The 20107-nt window shown below is 36.5% G+C and overlaps 1 protein-coding gene across 31 annotated transcripts in view; it reads right to left on the reverse strand.

Annotated features, from left to right (window-relative positions):
- EPB41 (erythrocyte membrane protein band 4.1) overlaps positions 1-20107 on the reverse strand; it is a 116993-nt gene that overhangs the window by 57759 nt on the left and 39127 nt on the right. For 30 of the 31 annotated variants that reach the window (XM_044434699.1, XM_044434700.1, XM_044434726.1 and 27 more), the window contains one exon: positions 1268-1727. In XM_044434699.1, coding sequence (XP_044290634.1) covers positions 1268-1727 — 460 coding nt within the window. The other variant, XM_044434718.1, reaches the window with a different exon arrangement.

Genomic DNA, 20107 nt, shown 5'->3' on the forward strand with positions numbered 1-20107 from the left:
GCCAGTGCTGAGTAAAGGGGAACTAGTACATCACATGATTTAGAAGTGATACTTCTATTAAAGCAGCCTAAACTAGCTTGCCCTTTTTGCAGGCACATCACACTATTGACTCATATTCAGCTTGTGATCTACAGCAATTCACTTGCAGTATTGTTGAGCAAAATAATCCCCATTTGGCTTGTTTTTCCTAGGTGTACAACTTAGCATTTTTCCCTACTGAATTTAATTCTGTTGTTTTCAGCCCAGCACTCCAACCTATCAAGATTACCTTGGATCATCCTTCTGTGTCCCAGGGTATTAGCTATCCTACCAAGTTGTGCATCACTTGCAGATCTGATAATCATTCTCTGCACTTCCTCAGCCAATGTATTCATAAAAATGTTGAGGAGCAGTGGGCCCAGGACTGAACCCTGCAGTACACCACTTGTTTCCTCTCCCTAGTTTGAAAAGGTGAGCACTCTTTGAGTCTGATTCTTTAGCCAACTGTGGATTCGGCTGGAGCAGTTCCATCAAAGCCCACTTTTAGGTAGTTTGCTAATCAGGATATCATGGGGCACTTTGTCAAAAGTTTGCTGAAGTCAAGATTTGTTACATCCGTTGCATTCCCACAGTCCATCAGGGAGGTTACCCAAACAAAAACTGAAATCAGATTAGTCTGGCAGGATTTGTACTAGCCTAGAACTGAATTAATTGAATGCTAATTAATTTAGAAGTTTGAGGTTAGCCTGAAAGTCGGTTTGTGTATGTTAAAATTCTGGACAATTATGAATGAATTACCAGGAGTCTGGGAACCATTTCACTTTACAAGTGTTTTATTTTCACTTTAGAATAACTCTGTGAAGTTAGTCAAGCTGCAAAACAAAATTTTCTCAAATCCATCAACAGCTTTTGGGGTTGAACAAGTATTTGAGTCTGTATTTCCCTCATCCAAACTTCACACACTAGTTACCATGCCATACACTCATACATGTGTAAGCCTTCAATGTTTTGCTTTGTTTGCATACATATATTGGGAATTAGATCAGGGATAAAATGTCAAAAAGAACAGTGAGATATTTAAGTAACACCATATAACTTATGTTACAATCTAGAACTTAGAATTAGTTAAATAAACCTCTTCACCAGGAAAATACTAACACCACCATTCCAGTTACACTTACTTGAGAATGACCTCCATTAACGTTCGAAGTATAGGATAGGATAAAAATCTTCTGGAATGAGAATTAACAAATTAGGCAGATAGGGAAATAGCTTGTGTCATATTCACCTGTGTTTCTGCACTGCTTAAGGAATGAAGGTCTAAAGATGGGTCAGTCCTGAGCTCAGGTTCAGGAGCTGCTATGGGGGCTTTCAGCAGAATCTCTTCATTAAGATCAACTCCTATATCTGTCTCTTTCTGGCCTCCTTCACCAAATTCCCTTGTTTCTGTCTCGTTGCCCTCTTCCTCAGAAACCTGAGATTTGGGCCTCTTGAGGAATGATGAAAACAAGCGTGATAAACCCCGACTTTCAGAAGTGCGCTCTTTGTTCTTGCTCTGGTCCTCTCGTGTAGGCGTGTCACCATTAGATGTTCTTGACTTCTTCTTTGATTGAGTATCCCCTTCAGGTGCCCTCTCCAAAGAAGCTTCCTGGGTACCTGCTTCAGTAGCTACTTCCTCCTCTTTTGGCGGCTGCTGCTTAGGTGTCTCAGCCTCTGCCACTAAACTCTTTTCAGTTGTCATGATGTTTCTGTTGAATGAAATGTTTAAGAAACTTATGGAATGCTATGTGAGCAAAAAATAGACTGCAGTCACAAAGTTTGTAACATTACAAGTACCACCTATCAGAGTGTTGTTGCTGTGAATAATAACTTTTATATATAACTTTACATGCACATTCATTTTTGAAGTATATAAATATCTAGCTGGGTGCAACTAGATGCAATTCAGCAACTCTAGTTGTTGTCATTCTTAATAGGGGGCACAGAGAAAAATCAAAGGCCAATTTACCATCTCTGCCAAATTAGGTATTAACCCTTTATTCCAGTTTCTCATCTTAAGAAAGCAGTATTATTATAAGTTGCTGTTTGACATAAAAAAGACCCATAAGACAACCTATAATGGAAAATATTTAAACAATATCATAGTGGCTAGAACTTAAGTGAAAACCACACTTCCTTGGCAAAGCCATGTATGTACTGAACTGCTAAAATTAAGGAATTGTGCAACTCCACTCATGTGAGACTAAGCATTTTGTGATCGAGAGAGGAAGTGTTCATGTTCCTGTTAAGAGGTGGCTGTTTCATCTAATCAGTGATGCATTGTTCAGCATGGTAGTTGTGAAAGATAAGAATCACATACAAGTCATCTATATGAACATTTATATGATGCATTTCAAGTTCTCAGGACTTCAGATATTAGCTCAGTAATGCTTCCAACAGTCCTGTAATACAGGTTAGCAGCATTATTACCTCCATCCTACTGATGGAGGGCTGAGAAAAATGTACCATATCCATCTTATCCATGTAAGTGAGATGCTTTAGAGCAGAGGAGAAGGAGCTAAGCACCACTAGGATATCTTATTGGTGCCAGTCTCATTACCTACCCTCTAGAATGTCTCAAAAGCCCTTCTCTGAGGTTCCAGTTCTTTCTGCACTGGCTGTGATATAGGGAGGAGGACCCTAACATGGATCCCAACTAGAGGTTGGAGCTGTTTTTCAACTGCATAACCAACATAAAACTGCATAACCTACTTAGGGAGAACAACATAAAACTGATTCAAATTTCAGTTATACTTTAAACTCTAACATCTTTTGTTAAAAGCACATTTAAGAAAGGCCTCTCTAAGGATTCAATGTACATTACAGCTTCCTTCTAAATTAAAATAAATAATATTACTTCAATTATTCTTTTCCTCAAGTTAGAGAAGCACCATTTGCAGCATTTCATGAAAATGCAAATTAGGTGTTTATTTGCCGCAGAGGTGGCAAGTATTTTGTCATCCTTAATTACATCAGTAGCCAATTTTCTTTCTCAAATATTATAAATTAAATTCTCCCATATGTATACCTCCATAAATATTAGTAAATAATGTATACCTGTAATAAAAATATGGAATTAATGTGTTTCTAATTTATAATTATACCAAAATGCAGCTGGAAACTGACAGTTTTCTTCAATATTATACCTCCAATATAATCATCACACTCAGTTCCCACATTTTTCAGTTTGTGCTTACAGTACAGGATGAACATAAAATAGGTACATTCACATTCAGTAGTAAGAGTGGAATGACAGAGAAACTGAGCTACATTTTGGGCTGATTGCCAAATCAACTTGCTTTTGTTATTGGATTCTATTCAGTTCACTTGGGAAAATACAAACAAAAACATCCTATTTTTACAAACTTATCCAATCTACCACCCAAGCCTTTGAAGTGGAGAATGAGAGACTGGTTTACGTGCAACTACTGGCTTAATTGGTATTTAAACAAAGTAAGCAAGTCACTCCCTAGGGAGGAAAAAGAAATGATATCTGCCAATTTAATAGATGGACCCAGGACAAACTTTGTTTGCACAACCATCTATTTATACCAGCCTAGTCTGCTGACAGGATATGCAGCTTTGAAACTAACCCCACCTATGGATTACGTTAGATGCCTGTCTCCAAGTCTCCTTGAGAATTACATCAGAATTGTGTTTCATAGAGGGAAGCTCTATTAGCTTCAGACAAATAAGTTTAGCAGGGGGCTGGGAATGGAATGGGAAATGCAGAGATGGGCATGCACAAGCAGTTCTTTTTCCAGTGCTTCTCCTTCCTCCATCTTCATTGTTTTCTCTGAATTCTCAAATTCTCAAATGTGATTGCAAGAAACCCTTTTGTGTCCGTTACTCACAAAAAAGTTTTCTGTCCAAGGGAAAACTTTACAATGCACACTAGTGCCTTGACTGAGAAAAATGAAATTAAATCAAATGTTCTGTTTATGCAACCTCCTACACAAGTACAAACCAGAATTTGCAGAACAGAACTAGTGTCCATGTCCCTTCTGCACTATTGAATTTACTCTATTTAGCAGGCTTAAAATACTTTCCCACAGAGAATGGTGTCAGCACATTATACTATCCTAGCAGTATTTAAGCATACAGAAATTTTGTTTTGATATGGGAGCAATCTATTTCCTCAAAATACATATATTTTCAAGCATCTCCAGTGTGCACATTTACCATTCCAGTAAGAATAAGCAAGAAAATCATGTTCACATTTTTGAGTCCAAGGTTCAAATACCCGATCAGTTATCTGCTACATCTTAGTTATAGGTGCAAATATATAGGAACAGGATGTGAGTTTTTAATATATAAATACATAAATACTCTAAAAGAGCTACTGTAATGGGAGTAATACAGTGTTATAACACTGTAACAAAACAAGACGATTCCTAAAATGTCCCTCATTCTTTCTTAAAACACTAATTATCTTTTTTGTTTACCTAAGTCAGCACAGTGGCCAAAACCGGCCAAAGATTTGCACTATTCTGACAGTTGGGCCCATCCTCAGCTGCTCCTGGAAAAGCCCTTCCACAGTACAGAAGACTAGAACAATTATTGATCAGTTACTAATATTCCCTGACTGGGTTTTTGATCTTTTTAATAAGATTGATAATTTAGAGTTAAGTCAATCAGATTTCAGGTCTGATACTGAAACAGAAACATGTGACAAGAGTAAGACAGAGGATGCATAACCTTAATGATTCTCCTGGACTTCTCTGAGGCTTTGTTATGTTTTTGACATTAGGAAAAGCCTTTTCTTAACTTTTAAAAACCTGTTTCATGGTCAATTTCTCTTTAAACAGAACTTATACTTTCAATAATATAAGCAGGGCTGGGGGAGATTTTGAAACATGAAACACTGACTGCAAATATGCTACTTTTTATAAGAACTCCCTGCTTTTTAAAGAATAACTTCCAGATTTAAGTATTACAAGCTTGTTTAACACTTTTGCATTTTACTGGATAAACAGTATTTCAAACAATTATGTTATCTCATTTTTTATTATGTTTACTTAAATTTCCCTAAGAAATTATCAGCAGTTTTACACAGCAAAGTAACATACATACCTCAGCCAATTTAGTATTTGTGCAACAAATCTGAATTTTGATAGCATGAACTTGCTTATAGTAAGAAATTTTCTAGTCTACCTTTCAATTAAAATTAATTTCCAAAGCAGAAAGCAGGATAAATCTAAAACAGCACATTAAAACAAACAGAATGGATGACAACCATAAAAAGTTTAGGACAAATTACAACAATTTATGGAAAACTATAAGGTAAACTATTTCAATGATGAAATGAAAGGCTATTTTTTGTATTTTTATTATGCAATTTGATATATTCAGCAGGTTCAGTCAATCAATCTTTAACTCTCACACTATTACTAAAATGTGTCAACCTGGAATAGGTTCTAATTTCCTCAAATATTATTTTTGTATTACAATATAATTTGTGCATCTCCATGTTCAAGGTGAATGTTTAAAATCTAGCCCTCCATCTTTCACTAACACAGCCACTCCATCATCACACAGTACAAATGTACTCATTTTCTCTTTGTTCTTCTTAATAATTCTGGATTCCCCTCCCAGTTCTGTTATCTTTTGAAATACAGACACAGCTAATGAAGATTTCCCCATTGCATCCCCAGTCCTCACCAGCTGCCTTATTAAGCTTCTGTTTCATTTTGTATTAAAAATACTCAACTGGGAAATGCTTAATATCCCTGCTCCATTTAGGGAAACCTCTAACACAGATGTTGCCAGGCAGACAACAGCGGAACATGGATTGAAAAACTGAGGTAGCTTTTGGCAAGGTTTTGATTGCCCCATTTCTCAATAGTGCTAACTGTAGGTTTCCCTTAGAAGTCCAAACACAGGATTATTGATGGTCTGCAATTTTAAATTTCAAAGGCTACCAGTATGTATGTACACTTAATCATGGGTAATATTCTGTTCAGTAAGACTCACTCAGAAATACATGTGTACTGAATTTCAATCCAAGTAGTTCTCAGAATATTAATTTGAACAGGAAAGATCATGTTAACAACATTAAGAGACATTAAGAAAACCACTGCCATTTAGCTAGTAAAAGAAACAAAGCAGGAAAAGGAGTGGGAGTGGAATTTATCAATGGAATAATGTTGTAGCCCAGTTTAGACATCGATTTACATATGCTGAAAGAATTTAACTACTGAAACAGACAAAATGAACCTCCCTACCTAGAAACTATTGCCTAATGCATTAAGCTGCAATCCAGACATCAGTGAAATAAACAGCAAATTGTCTCTGATATTGGCTAATCAGGTTTATCTTTCTTTAGCAAAAACAAACAAACAAACAACTGCATGGCAGATCAGTGGTGTAGTGCAAATTTAGAAGTGGGGGGGTGCTTTCTCCATGATAGTCAGAACCGCACCACAAGGCCATACACCCCAAGCCACACCTATTTCCAAGATTATGCAACCTATAATTGAACAATAAAAATGAGCTATGTCACTCTGTTTGGATTTCTCTTGAGTAATGACTGCAAAATGAGGGTACCTCTTTTTTGAGATGAAACAATGACAGTTATTTCTTATTAACTTTATTATGAATGAATGATTTCTCTTATTAAATTCCTGTGCCACTCTCCAGCAAAAAAGCTCCACGAATGGCTTGTATGGAATTAATAAGGCTGTTCCTGTCCACAGGCTTACTATCTAAAAACAAGACATACAAGGGGAAAGGGACAGTGAGGGAAGAAGAAAAAGGGAAACTCGGGCACTAATTACTCACACTTATATAAACCTATGTTGCTATATTCTCCCAAGAGCAACAGTCTGGACCAGGGCGGATAAAAATCAATTTATTTAAATCAGATTTTTTTAGATTTAAATTGGATTTTTAAAAATAAAATGCTTTTTGATAAAATCTATCTAAAGATAGTTTTGTATTTAAGATTCATTATAATCCAAAGGTAATTCATCATGAAATAGGGATTTGCTTTCTAATTATGTAGCATGAGGCTATGCATTCTTGCAATGTTTACATTCTTTGATAAATGAAATCCATTCAAAATGCCATGCTTTACCAGATGTTTCTGTAAGATTATAGGACAATTTTTCTATCTTGAAGATATTATCACAGATGCTTGGGTTTACAGTTCTCAAAACTCTGAACTTGTGTCTGCAGAGATCACATGCCTCTTATCCACAACAAAACGTTATAAAATAAGCACAGAGTTGAGAAAAAAATCTTTAATGTCATTGTTCCTTTGAAAATCTATGTACACAGAATCAACCCCTTACCTCTTAAGTACTAAGTTTTAAAAAAAATCAATAAATAGAAGATCACTGGAAGTGGAATAGATCTGCACAAGAAGCTAAGTGTGAGGAGGGAAAGACAAGCAGAAAAAATGAAAGTGAAACCTTTGGAGTACAATACTCCACAAGTCCTTGGATCTTTATGTATACAGCCTGAAGTTTAGCATAATATTCTTTCCCTGGAGGAGAAAACCTGTAACGGCAGCAGGGTGTAACAGAGATCTAATCAGATTCTTTGAGGAAGGAATGACTGTTAAATTGGAACAGAAGTGTCCAAATGTGTGGTATGAATGCAAGAGAGATGGGAGGTAGTTTTTGGAGAGGCAAACGCAAGCTGACCACATGAAGCTGAGGAACAGAGGCTGACCGTGAAGGAAAGTGTCACAGAAAGCACACATGTATGCCTGGCAGGCTTCTCCAGTTCTCAGGAACTGTTGGGAACTATTGAAAAAACACCCATGTTCTTAACCCATTAAATTCAGTTCTCTGACTCAGTGGCAGCTGTCAGCCACAAACCAGTAAAATGAAGACTCTTGAGAGGCAGTGGAGGAGGGACAGTGATCTCCCCCACTACACTCTTGGGCCAAACCCAAATATTAGCTTCCGTATTTTAATCAATTTATATTTTTGTGTTTGTGTGTGCTTTCTGAAAAGCAGCCACAGGAGCTAACACAATGATCAGAGAAGTAATTAGGGGATTTTTTCCAGGGAGAGTTACTGCCATCAACCCATTTTTCTACTTGAAGGGGAAAAGCTAAAAAATCACGCTTAACAAATTCTAAAGAATTTCAGCTTACTGTGAAAAAGCAAGTCTGCTGATGCATACTGCCCAATAACTCCCACTTGGCTCCTTCTGCAAAAGGAGCAGCTGAAGAAATCAGGAAGTCTACTTCTGTGGAATGATGAATGATATATACAACTAAGATCTCTGGCTTGTTCACCCCCTAATAAAGCTGGACTTACAAGCAAAGTTCCATATGTTTTACACTGTGGAAGAAAAGTAACTGAGATGATGGGTTTGACAGAAAAAAAGCACCCCGGCCACTTTACTACTTTTGTGATCAAATTTATAATTTATGTTTTATTTATTTTTGTTTCATATTAGCTAAAACAGTAAGTGGTGCCTCTTCCAACTTTCAGTAGCAGAAAGTGGCTGTGTGTGCACAAAACAGTAGGCCTTAATTTCTGCAAAGGCTGCCTTATCAATGAATAAATGGGCTTGTGCACACTACCTAATTGTTCCCACTTAGCTCTCCCTGAAAATGAGAGTAGCTACAGTAATAAGGAACTTAAAAGCCATAGAAAGCATTTTGTTACATCTGGACCCAGCTATTGATTGTCACTTTTCCAAGAAGTAAGGATTCAGAAACCAGCTACAATCCCTGGCTTCAGACTCTGGCTTTCAACAGGAGAAACAACCCAGGACTTCAGCTTTGGAAATAGCTCAAGGCTTTCTTTGGCTGGCAAATTCTGTTATTTGAGCAATTCCTGCTTGCAAGCAGGAGCAATAGACAGAACATACCAGCATGATTGTCTATATTAATCATGCAATTCTGGCTCACCATTTTATGTGAACACAGCCAATACATACAATTGCTCCATGCCCTCAAGCTTTTTAAAAAATCACCTTATATTATGTATATTGCTAGGGTTCATGATAACAAGCACTAAATAGTCCAAAATCCATGGTCAAGCAATACCTTTAACAGGCCTAACTAAAATGTCACAGAATATTGAGCAAGCTTTTATGTTCTCCAGAATTCTTCATCAATCTGATTCTTAAGATGGAGAGTTTTAGAGAAGTCAAAAGCTCACTACTATTTTGTGACCCTGTGGTTGGTTGTCATACAGATGTTTGCCAGCACAGATATTGGCATTTTTGTTATGGATGAACATTATTTTCTTTGCTCTTGGTAATTAAGGAAATACGTTAGGTTAGTAATACAGCCAACTATTAAGATTTATCTTACATGAATCAGAAACTGTACCCAATTTACATCCAGATCAAAGGATCATTCTAATTGTTAGAGGCATAATACCAGACCAATTACCTATTAGTTTCAGTATGCAGCTGACAGCACAACCAAGACAATTTTGTCAAAATCCACATTCATGGAGCATAAAGGAATAAAAAGCCACACAAATCCTCTTTCCTGCAAGCACAGTTGATATCATTGTTAGAGTTAAAACCACTGGGAGAAAGCGCCTTCAAAATGTGAAAAAGCACAGAGAGACCAAAAAGCTGGCTATGATCATACTCAGTCCTAGTCAGACAAATAGTTTGTGTTTCTGTCTATGCAATGAAAATAGTCGTAAAACCACTCAATCAGATTTCCTGAAAAGCAAACTAAAGCAATTGTGTTTGTTAAACTATTATGATAACTAAGCATTTCCCACTTCCACAGGATAACATGGAATTCAAAGAAATCATTAAAATTGCATCTGATAAAAATTATACTTGATAGTGCACTAATACTTTGAAAATACAATAATATAACATGGATGAACATTGACAGACTATCACTGTTTCATATGATATGCATTACTAATGAAGCATAACCATTCTTGCCTTTTCACAGTGTTCTGTAGCTTTTGTATTAATAAGGAGCTGTCCAGCAAGCTGCATAAGAATACAATCCTAAATGTACACACTAAAACAGACTTCCTCAACTTGATGTCTTCCAAATATGCCACATTATTATTCCCAGCATCTGCCAACAAGAAGGGTTTGGGGATGCTAGGAGTTGTAGTCTAATACATCTGCAGGTCACCAGATTAAGGAAGGTTGCACTAAGAAATAAACCAATTAACTCAACAAACGTTACTTTTACATAAAAGCGTGCCATATTTACTCAGCGGAAAGTTTAATGGCTCTTACTCCCTTAAATATGAACATGATTGTAGCCAAGGATATTTCACAATAACCTAAGAAACATATGCATATAGTTTTGGTTTCAGCACTCCATATAAAGTGATAAGTTTCCCCCATTTAAACTAGAACCATGAACAGTTTACAGTCCAACAACTACATTAATGAGAAGAAGTAAAGCAAGTTCTGCACTATTTTTTCTAAACCATCCAAGCTAAGTATAGCAAAATAAATAGCTGGGCTACAGTGCACATTCAGTGTTAAGAGTCCAACACAACATCAAAAACTTGAGCAAATTTTAAAGTGCACATGTGACCTTGGTTGACAAGATGATACCATGGTTGAAATCCAAAGAACAATTTCAGGGGAACCCAAGAGATTACAGGTGCCCTTATGGGATTTGCTCTCCACTTTCCTTTCAGCCTCTCATGTCATATCACAAACTTGAAACTCACCTCATTCCATTTTGAAATGAGTTTGTAATGGGGGCTCCTAGTTCAGAAACACTGGTTTCAGAAATAGTGGTGAGAGCCAGGAACTAATAGTGTGATTCTTTAAAAAGCTATAACCATCAGGGGTGGGCAACATTATACCTGAACATACCTGGCATTTCTGAATGACCAGACAAGATCTAGTTTAAAATTAGCTTAAGTATAACTTCTCTCCCAACAGCAAAGAGGGTAACCATATCTCAGGGACCACAATAGTAAAATGAAACCATTCAGAAAAGAGAAGATGGCTTCTGCATGCTAAAGAAATACCCCAGGTATTTTTCAAAAAGGAAATAGTAAGTACCAAAATGGAAAGACAGAGTGATAACACAAGAGCAGAGCACAGGAGGCATAAATTCTCAGTGATGCAGTCTTCCATTAGAATAAAGAGAAACAAGTGGCCTGCCTCTTCCTTCCCTTAAACCTAGAAAATGAGGTTGGAGGATACAAAAACTGCTGAAGTACACCAGCTAAATTCAATCTTCACCTTTGAGGTCCTTGACACTGTTTTTGTAGGTTAGAGTATTCTGGGAATATCTAACAGGGAGTGGAAAAGAAAACTCTTTCTCCGATTCAAAATTACTCCCACTCCACCCCCCCCAAAAAGCACACAAGCTAAAGTGTTTAATCTGCCAAGATGGAAGATCTCCTAGCAGATTAAGTATCCTGAAGAGAAGAAATTGAGGTTGCAAAAACATTGTTGAACCACAATTCTCTCCCCAAATCTTTCATACATACAGCATGGGAGATGGATTATACATAGACACATTCCAGCGTATTATCAGATGACAGAGGCAAACAGAATAAATTTCCACATTGGGTATCCTCCACACAATGATTTCTAACAGTTCCCCCCCAATTTGTTACTTCCAGCACCTTTAATAAGGTACAAGAACTGAAGGAATGTTTAACTTTGTGGCTTCTTCTTATATAAAACAGCATGTACACATTCATTTTTCATCATTTTGAATAACAGAGAGATTTGTACAGCATACTATACTAACGAGTTCAGCATTTTAGAACCTATGCTTGGGTAACATTGTGTTAAAGTCATTGATTTGTTTTCTTAATTTGCAATTTTATGCAGAAAAAAATGCTGGATGAACGTATCTAGAGAACCTAGAGAACTTACCTAGAGAACAGGATATAAGAAATACACTTGAACTTTGCAACACTGTACACAGACCACACCTATTTCTACTGAAGTAGAACAAACAGTTACACTCATTTCTCAAATAGAAGGAAAATGTATTTTACTAATATAGATTTACTAAAGCATACTAAGACACTTTCTTGTAGCAAAACTTAAACAATATTAGTTTATTAATCTTCCTGGCACAATTTTTCTCAAATTAGATTCCTTTTAAATGCACATTTAGGTTCCAAGATCAATGCTGACCAAAATATAATAAATGGCATAAGACAACATTTCTTATGACAAAGGAGAGCACTACTAAAGATTCTTAGACCTTAATTCAAGTACGTTTGCCCTCTTTACTTTTTTTCCTTTTAAGGCTTTGAGCACATTTGTCATTTTGGCGGAATTTCTTTTTTCACCCCCATCCTTCTCCTGCCGCACCCAACGCAAGGTTTCCTGCTCCTCCTCTCATCCATCTGCCTTTGCTGCTTCTGTTACTTGCCCACACTTGTTGTTGTCGTTAGTCGCCAAGTCGTGCCCGACCCATCGCGACCCCATGGACAACACTCCTCCAGGCTCTCCTGTCCTTCCCCATCCCCCGGAGTCCACCCAAGCTCACAGCCACTGCTTCAGTGACTCCAGCCAGCCACCTCATTCTCTGCCGTCCCCTTCTTCTTTTGCCATCTATTGTTCCCAGCATTAGGCTCTTCTCCAGGGAGTCCTTCCTTCTCATTAGGTGGCCAAAGTATTTGAGTTTCATCTTCAGTATCTGGCCTTCTAAAGAGCAGTCAGGGCTGAACTCCTCTAGGACTGACCGGTTTGATCGCCTTACACTTATTGAGTGATTTAGTCCTACTGTTGATTTCTGTGTAATGCATAAACCTTGCTCTGCTTGTATCTTAGTAGTCCCTCAGCAGGTAATATCACATTTTGGCCATACTGACTCAGCCCACATATGGAGTTCAGCTCCTGACCCTAAACCCACCTTTGCTAAACAGTTTCTTTGAAAAGATTACTTTACAGCCAATATCATCTAGTGGCCCATAAATTTGAGCTCAGCCTTACTGCATTGTTACTAAACATTCACAGAATTAAAATATGCTAAAGGAAAAAAAGTTTAAACATATAGCTTTCAGGCTACACAAGATCAATACCTTTGAGAAGACAATTCCTTATTACTTACTAATTAATCTTGCCTATATAAACATCTATGTATCAAACTTCTGCATCTGTGTATATACTATTAAAAAATTGTAAGAAATTACTTAAATCCTTTGAACATGCATAATAGTTGCACATCTGCACAGGACATTACAGTCCAAGACTTTTATAGATATAAACTTATTCATTTATTTAGGCAGCTTATATGCCACCCCCTTTGCATAAGCCTCGGGGTGAACTTTCTGTTCCATTCTGTGGTCTTTAGAAGTTCACAGCAGAAGCTGGCAGAACAGCATGGCTGATTGAGACATTAAGAATTTGTCTAAGCATGCATAGGATTGCTTATTAAGAAATGCATTCCAAAACTAGAGCATCAGGGTCAACTATAATTTTGTATGCAAAATTCATATATGGTCTACCAGAATCATATATGGTCAACTAGAACTTTGTATGCAAAACATTGGATGCAGCCTAAATTCCATTTACAACATAACAGTTGGGGTGGGTGAGAAGTGACAGTTGTTAATTTGACCATGAAAGCCATTTCCAAATTACAGAACAATCCTAACTGGAGCTGGGCAGAGTGAAATGGCAGATAATGCACCACTTCCAAAGCCCTGCTGGCTCATGTTAATCAAAATAGAAGATGAATGCTGTTTTTCTTCTTGTTTTTCCTACTGGATCTGCTTTTTAAAAACATTCTATTAATTGGAAAGGTGTCCCCTAAACCTTAGCTTATAACTCTTTTAAGGACATAGTTTGGTTTCTATGAGGGAACATTAACTACAATAGCAATGGGTTAATGTAGTTGGGGAGATGGATCGTATGACTTCTCAGGGGACCAAAAGACCTTTGGATTCAGAGGATGCAAAGCCTTTCTACTCCCAGCTTTTTTGTTTGGAGGCCTCCTACAACACTGGTACCCATGTATCTGTACCTGTGCAGCTTTTCTCAGGAGTAAATGGTAGTTCCAAATAAGACATGCACCACTTCAAGAAGAGGGACACACCTAGGCCACATCTTTACCGCCCATCAGCAGGCAAGATCACAGGGGTTGGACTCTTTTCTTAAAGGGGTGGGGGAGAGGCTGGCAATACGCTTCTTAGAAATTGAGCTAATTTAAGACAATTAATTGTCATCAGAACATATAATGCTTTTTTAAAGATGTTGGTCTGTTAATTTATACATTTATATATAAACATCTTACATTGTCTCATCACGCTTTATTTTTAAAAATATAAATACGCTGTTGTTAACTGATTTTGTATTAAGTTTGTAATTATTATAAATGTGTGCCCTCCAGGTGTTCAGGACTTCAGCTCCAATCAGCTTCAGGTGGCTCAGGCAATGTTCAGGAATAACGGGAGTTGTAGCCCAAAATACCCAAAGGGCACCAGTTGGAAAAGTCTGATAAGCCGCAATAAAGTTAAATTCTGCAGTGAATTCCTTAAAGGGATGAAAAGCAAGTATCCTCTTACATGATCAAATGATTTTAGGACAACAAAAGGCACTTGAAACTAGAAATGAGAATCATACTTCTTTAGCCAAGATTTATGTAAACCAATATACTAAGTATACCAGTAAGCAGAATGGAAGAACTCCATTATCTTTTAGGTTCCAGATGAAAATGGTCTTATTTACCTTGGCTACTTTTCAAGATGCTTCTCAAGTTGGTTGCAGTCATATTGATTTATATTGTTTAAATGGTTTATCAGCTTATTTTTTCATGTTATCCATACATGTGTGTATGTGTATTACTTGACTAACTGCTTACAATTAAATAGAGTAGGAATCATAATGACACTCATAACTAGGGATTTTTGGTCCATATGAATTTTGCATATATTGTATGTGTGCGTGTGTTGTGTGCTGTTTTCAAAATAATTTGTGGTATTTTTAAATGTTGCATAAAATTTATATTTAAATACATATTTTAACATTCTCAGAGTTTATATTTTGAAACATATTTTATATCCTTAATTACATATTTTAATGGCATAGTCTAGGTTTCTAATCAAAGAACATATTCATAAAATTCAGAGAAATACAAAAGTCAAGGAATAATTACATTCTTAACTACATATTAGTCTGGGAGATACTGTTCAGATCTGTTCCTATCAACAAAGATCAAATTCCTCAAACATCTGTTTTTCTAGAACATTATACAGTGCACCAAGAAAATAAAGAATGATGCAAATAAAGTCAGCCATTTGCCCAAAATGGAATAAAAACTGTAATTATTTGCCATCAGACCTGTTTATAATATAAAAGCCATCTCCATTCACTGTTGTAATATTTATACAACATATAATAGCCTCCCTAAAATATTTAACTATATTAATTGAAGCAAATAAGATGAGAAGCCAAAGTGTGCAATCAATCCAGCAGAGAGAGCGGAGTACAGCCAGGAAATTTGGAATAGAAGTTGTCAGTTACTTTCCTGCATGCAGTTCATTGTCCCCTATGGCTACTGGGCTAGTGATTAAATACAAAGCCAACTGATACCCCAATTTAGAAACTAAAATCCAATCTATGCATCATCAGGATAAGTATAGGAACTGGGGCACTCTGGTTATACCTACCTATATTGTTCCTAATAATATGTGAAAGACCTGGATCACACTGGCAGGACTGCAGACAGTATTTTTTGTATTTTATATTGTATATTTGTATTTTATTTTAATGTATATATTTTAAAATGTTATTTATGATGATTTTAACTTGTTGTTGTAAGCCGCCCCGAGGCTTCGGCAAATGGGGTGGCATAAAAATGTTTTAATAAAATAAAATAAAATAATATTATTTTTCAAGGAAACTGTCACTAGTCCCCCGGGTAGGACAATGCATGCACAGGGAGCAACCATGTCACTGAGTTCAGAACCCAGATTTTTCATAAGAAACTCCTGCTGGTAATCTATGAACTACTCTAAATCACACCAGTGAAACATTAATGTGAAATGTGACACTTTATACACCTTTTCAGTTAGGGTTTCTCCTAGCTTTCTGAATAAAAATGGTCATTCAATTTTTCAAGAAATTGGGAAAGAAAAGACAACATAGAAGGAAACCATTTGAAGGACTGATATTGTAGAAGGTAGAGATTATCCTATGCTCAGTGTAACATATTTATTCTGCCTATGAGATGTTGTCATCATCATCATCATAGGGATTTACTTTACCATAAACATAAACACTTAATGAAAAAATATCTAGGGTTTTAATCTTCTAAATAGGACAAAAGGCAAAATCAATTGTGGAAAAGTGATATAAATTTATACTACATCCCTTTATGGTTAACTTTTCTCCCATAAGGAAATATACATTGGAAATCAACAGAAGGGAGGCTGCAACAAAGTTCTACAAAAAGTGTTCTCCCAACTACCAAGCAGGTTAATAAAACAAATCTTATCAAATACTTTTCACTGAATGTGTGACCATCACTTAAGTTAGAAAGACCGCACTTCCAATACGAATGCATTGATTCACCTAATTTTCAAAACCAGCATTTCATGTTTCCCATTTATAAGGAGGACCATATGAATGTTTCTAATACAAATTCTTCTTGCATTTATAAAAATTTTTAGTTCACATGCTGAACCTGTTGAGAACACTTTCAAAATACCAGCAATAGCATGCTATTCTTATGTGTAACTTCATGCTGTGAACTGCCCAGAGAGCTTCAGCTGTGGGCGGTATAGAAATGTAATGAAGAATAATAATAATAATTTCAAAGCAACAGATATGAGCAAGTGTTTACCCTAACATTTAGAAGCACAGATGCTTTCATGGTGAACACAAGATGACATGAGACTTTATATATTTTAGCAGATCATTTTAAGTTACATATCAAAACAATTCTATGCAATGTACTTGCAGGTTACAAATAGAACAAATGGAATAGTAACTAAGTTACCATTTTTACAGAAGCCTATCATGATTTCAAAGTTTTGCCTATGTTCCTTATAACCCCCAAACCAACCAATTAAGAAAAGCTTATAGTCCTAATGTAACACTGCTTTTTAAAATGAAAGCTAGAATAAGTAAATATCTAGAAGTTTAAAATGGAACTACTGCTCACAAGATTAACAAGTACAAGCATTAGCAACTAACAACATTATCTGGATTAACTACAAGCCATAAACATTTCAATCTAATCCATTTTATATGCAAAGCCGGCACACTTCACCATACAACCCTCTCATAAGCTAAAAGTGCTATCATCTCACCCCTACAAAATGGCTTGCAAATCTTCATGGAACTCTTTCTACATTGACTCATCTGCCAAAGAATCCATTCCTGCAAAAGATTTTGGACGTCACTAGCTACTAGGACAAACCCTCTGTTCATGAAAAGCTAAAGCCAACACTGTTGCAACTCACCACAACATATCATGAACCAGCAGTATTACAATGCCCAATGCTCCACTGCAACTACTTAGAACTCTGCAAGTAAGAATCCAGTATCTGAATTTGTTTTTTCTTCCTCCCTCCCAATCTCTTTTCTTTTCACATCATGTCTTTTAGACTGTAAGATTGTGGGCAGGGACTGCCTTATTCCTTATCTTTCTAAGTTGCCTCAACAGTCTTTTTGGCTAAACGTCAGGATAAAAATTCTCTAAATAAATGCTAAATAAATTATAAAGGACAAAAGAAAACCATTAGTGATAACCAAGCTATCTTTCATCTCCAATAAACTTCTAAAGCAGCCCAGGATTCACTAAATCATAGCCTGAAAACCATATATCTAAAATATCCAACAAGCAAACTAACAAGCATATCACAAAGCAACCAAAGTACAGTACATAAAATAAGTTTGTAATTATAAGGTATCTATTTGCTATTTGTCCACATTCTACAAATCAAGATACAAACTGACAGATATCTTTGGCAATACTGAAAACAATCCCATCTGGTTTCAAATAGGAAGATTTCCTGAACAGAGTTTACAAGCAGTATAGCATACCTACTTCACTGAGAGGTAGTCTTTTAAGATTAATACATCTGGAATCACAGAGGTAAAACTGAAAAAGATTATTAACAAAAGCATAGTGCCGAATTACCACTTAAACAACATATCTGAGGAATTAAGTCTACCTAAAGAACAGATTTTTATTAATCAACTCAGTTAACTGCAAGACAGAACTGTGGACTGAAACCAGAGGCAGTATCAGGGAAGAATGCAAAAAAAAAAAAAAAAAAAATCCTGTAGTTAAAAAAAAGGAAAAGTCTAGGTGGATGACAGAAGACACACTCACATTTGCTAAGGACAGGTGAGAAGCAAAAAGTGACAGAAATAGGGTCAGAATCCTGAATGCAGCTTTTCAGAGACTAACACATATAGACAAAAAAATTATTATGGCTAGTGCAAAGAAACAGAAAGAACTACAAAAGAGGAAAAGCAAGAGACGTCTTTCAGAAAATCCAAGAAATCAAAGGGAAATTCAAACTGAGATTAGGAATGTGGAAAGACAAACAAGGGAACATATTAGCTGAGAAGGATAAAATAAAGAGAAGGTGGAAATAGTATACAGAAGAACTATATAGAAGACAGGGCCCTTTGAAGAAGAATCATACAAGGAAAATTCTCCATTTCTAGAAAGTGAAGTGAAAGCTGCTCTGAAAACAGCTGGAAGGAATAAAACACCCTCAGGCGAGAGAATTATTCCAAGCTGCAGAGACTGAATCGGTCCAAATCCTGACAAGAATATGCCAAGAAATTTAGAAAACATAATGACCTACAGATTGTACATATTCAATAGACGTTCCTATCCCCAAGAAAGAGTGAAACAATCATAAGACCCTTGCATTAACTTCCTGTGCAAGCAAAATGATTTCAAAGTGTTGCAACAAAGAATATTACCCTATATAGAAATGCCTGACATTTCAGCTGGATCCTGAAAGGACAAGGCAATTGACATCTTATTGCAAATATGTGTTGGTTCCTGACCACATGAAAGAATTTCAGAATTAGTCTCTGCTTCATAGACTAAAGCAAAGCTAACACTGGTTCTGAAAGAAATGGTTATGCCTTAGCACTTGAGTATCCTGTTACATAACTTCTATCATGAACAAGAAGCTACTGGTAAAATATGGAGAAACAGAATGGTTTCCTATAAGCAAAGGTGTCAGATAAAGATGCATCTTATCTCCCTATCTGTTCAGTCTGTACCCAGAAAAGAAAACTGGATTACTCTCAAAAGAAGCAGAGAAGATTGGTAGAAGGCACAACAATAATTTAAGGTATGCCAATATCTTTCTGCCACAATATGGGCAAAACTCAGCAATGAACTAAAATGACTCCTGATGAAAGAGAAAGAAGAAAATGCAAAAGTAGAACTGCAGCTGAACAGTAATAAAAATTACAACTACAGTAGAACTTGTATAAGATTTTGCATACCTTGGCTCAATGATCAGTTGAGTGCAGCCAAGAAATCAGAAAAAGGCTGAAGAGCAAAAATGAAGTAACCAAAGAAGATTATCGTGTGTAAGTACATTTCACTAGAGACTGAGGACAAGTTCTTCCACACTATTGTATTCCTGATCACTAAGAATGGGTGTGAAAGCTGGACAATGTAGAAAGCTAACAAGAAGGAAATGAATGTGTTCAAAACATGGTGCTGGAAGAGACTTTTGCAATTGCCTTGAACCAACAGAAAGATGAACAAGAGGGTCCTCGAGCAGAGGACAGAATGGATGGAACTTTCACTGGAAGCAAAACTGATCAAACTGAGGCTGTCATACTTCAGGCACATCATCTGAAGGGAAGATGAAGGCAGAAGAAGAGGAAAACTGTTTTGTGAATGGCCAGTGTAACTCTGTACTTTCTGCATATTATTTCCCCTCGAACTCCCAGTTTACACTCCTACCACCAACACCATGAATACCTGTGATTCAGGATAACACTTCATGCATCTCATTCACAGGGTCAACATAAGTTGGAGTTTAGTTTATCTTGCAATAAATGAGTACATGTTTTGAAGCAGCCAGTGTCCACTGGTTTCTGTCTGACCATTCTGTTGATATAGACACAAAACTGAAAGGCAAAAAAATCCTAATAATGTACTTTATGACAGCAAAAATGTATTCCATTTGGTATCCTTAAGCTGTATGCCAAACAGTGCCAG

Source organism: Varanus komodoensis, unplaced genomic scaffold (assembly GCF_004798865.1).
Source record: "Varanus komodoensis strain SLA01 unplaced genomic scaffold, ASM479886v1 scaffold29_1, whole genome shotgun sequence".
NCBI lineage: Eukaryota > Metazoa > Chordata > Lepidosauria > Squamata > Varanidae > Varanus > Varanus komodoensis.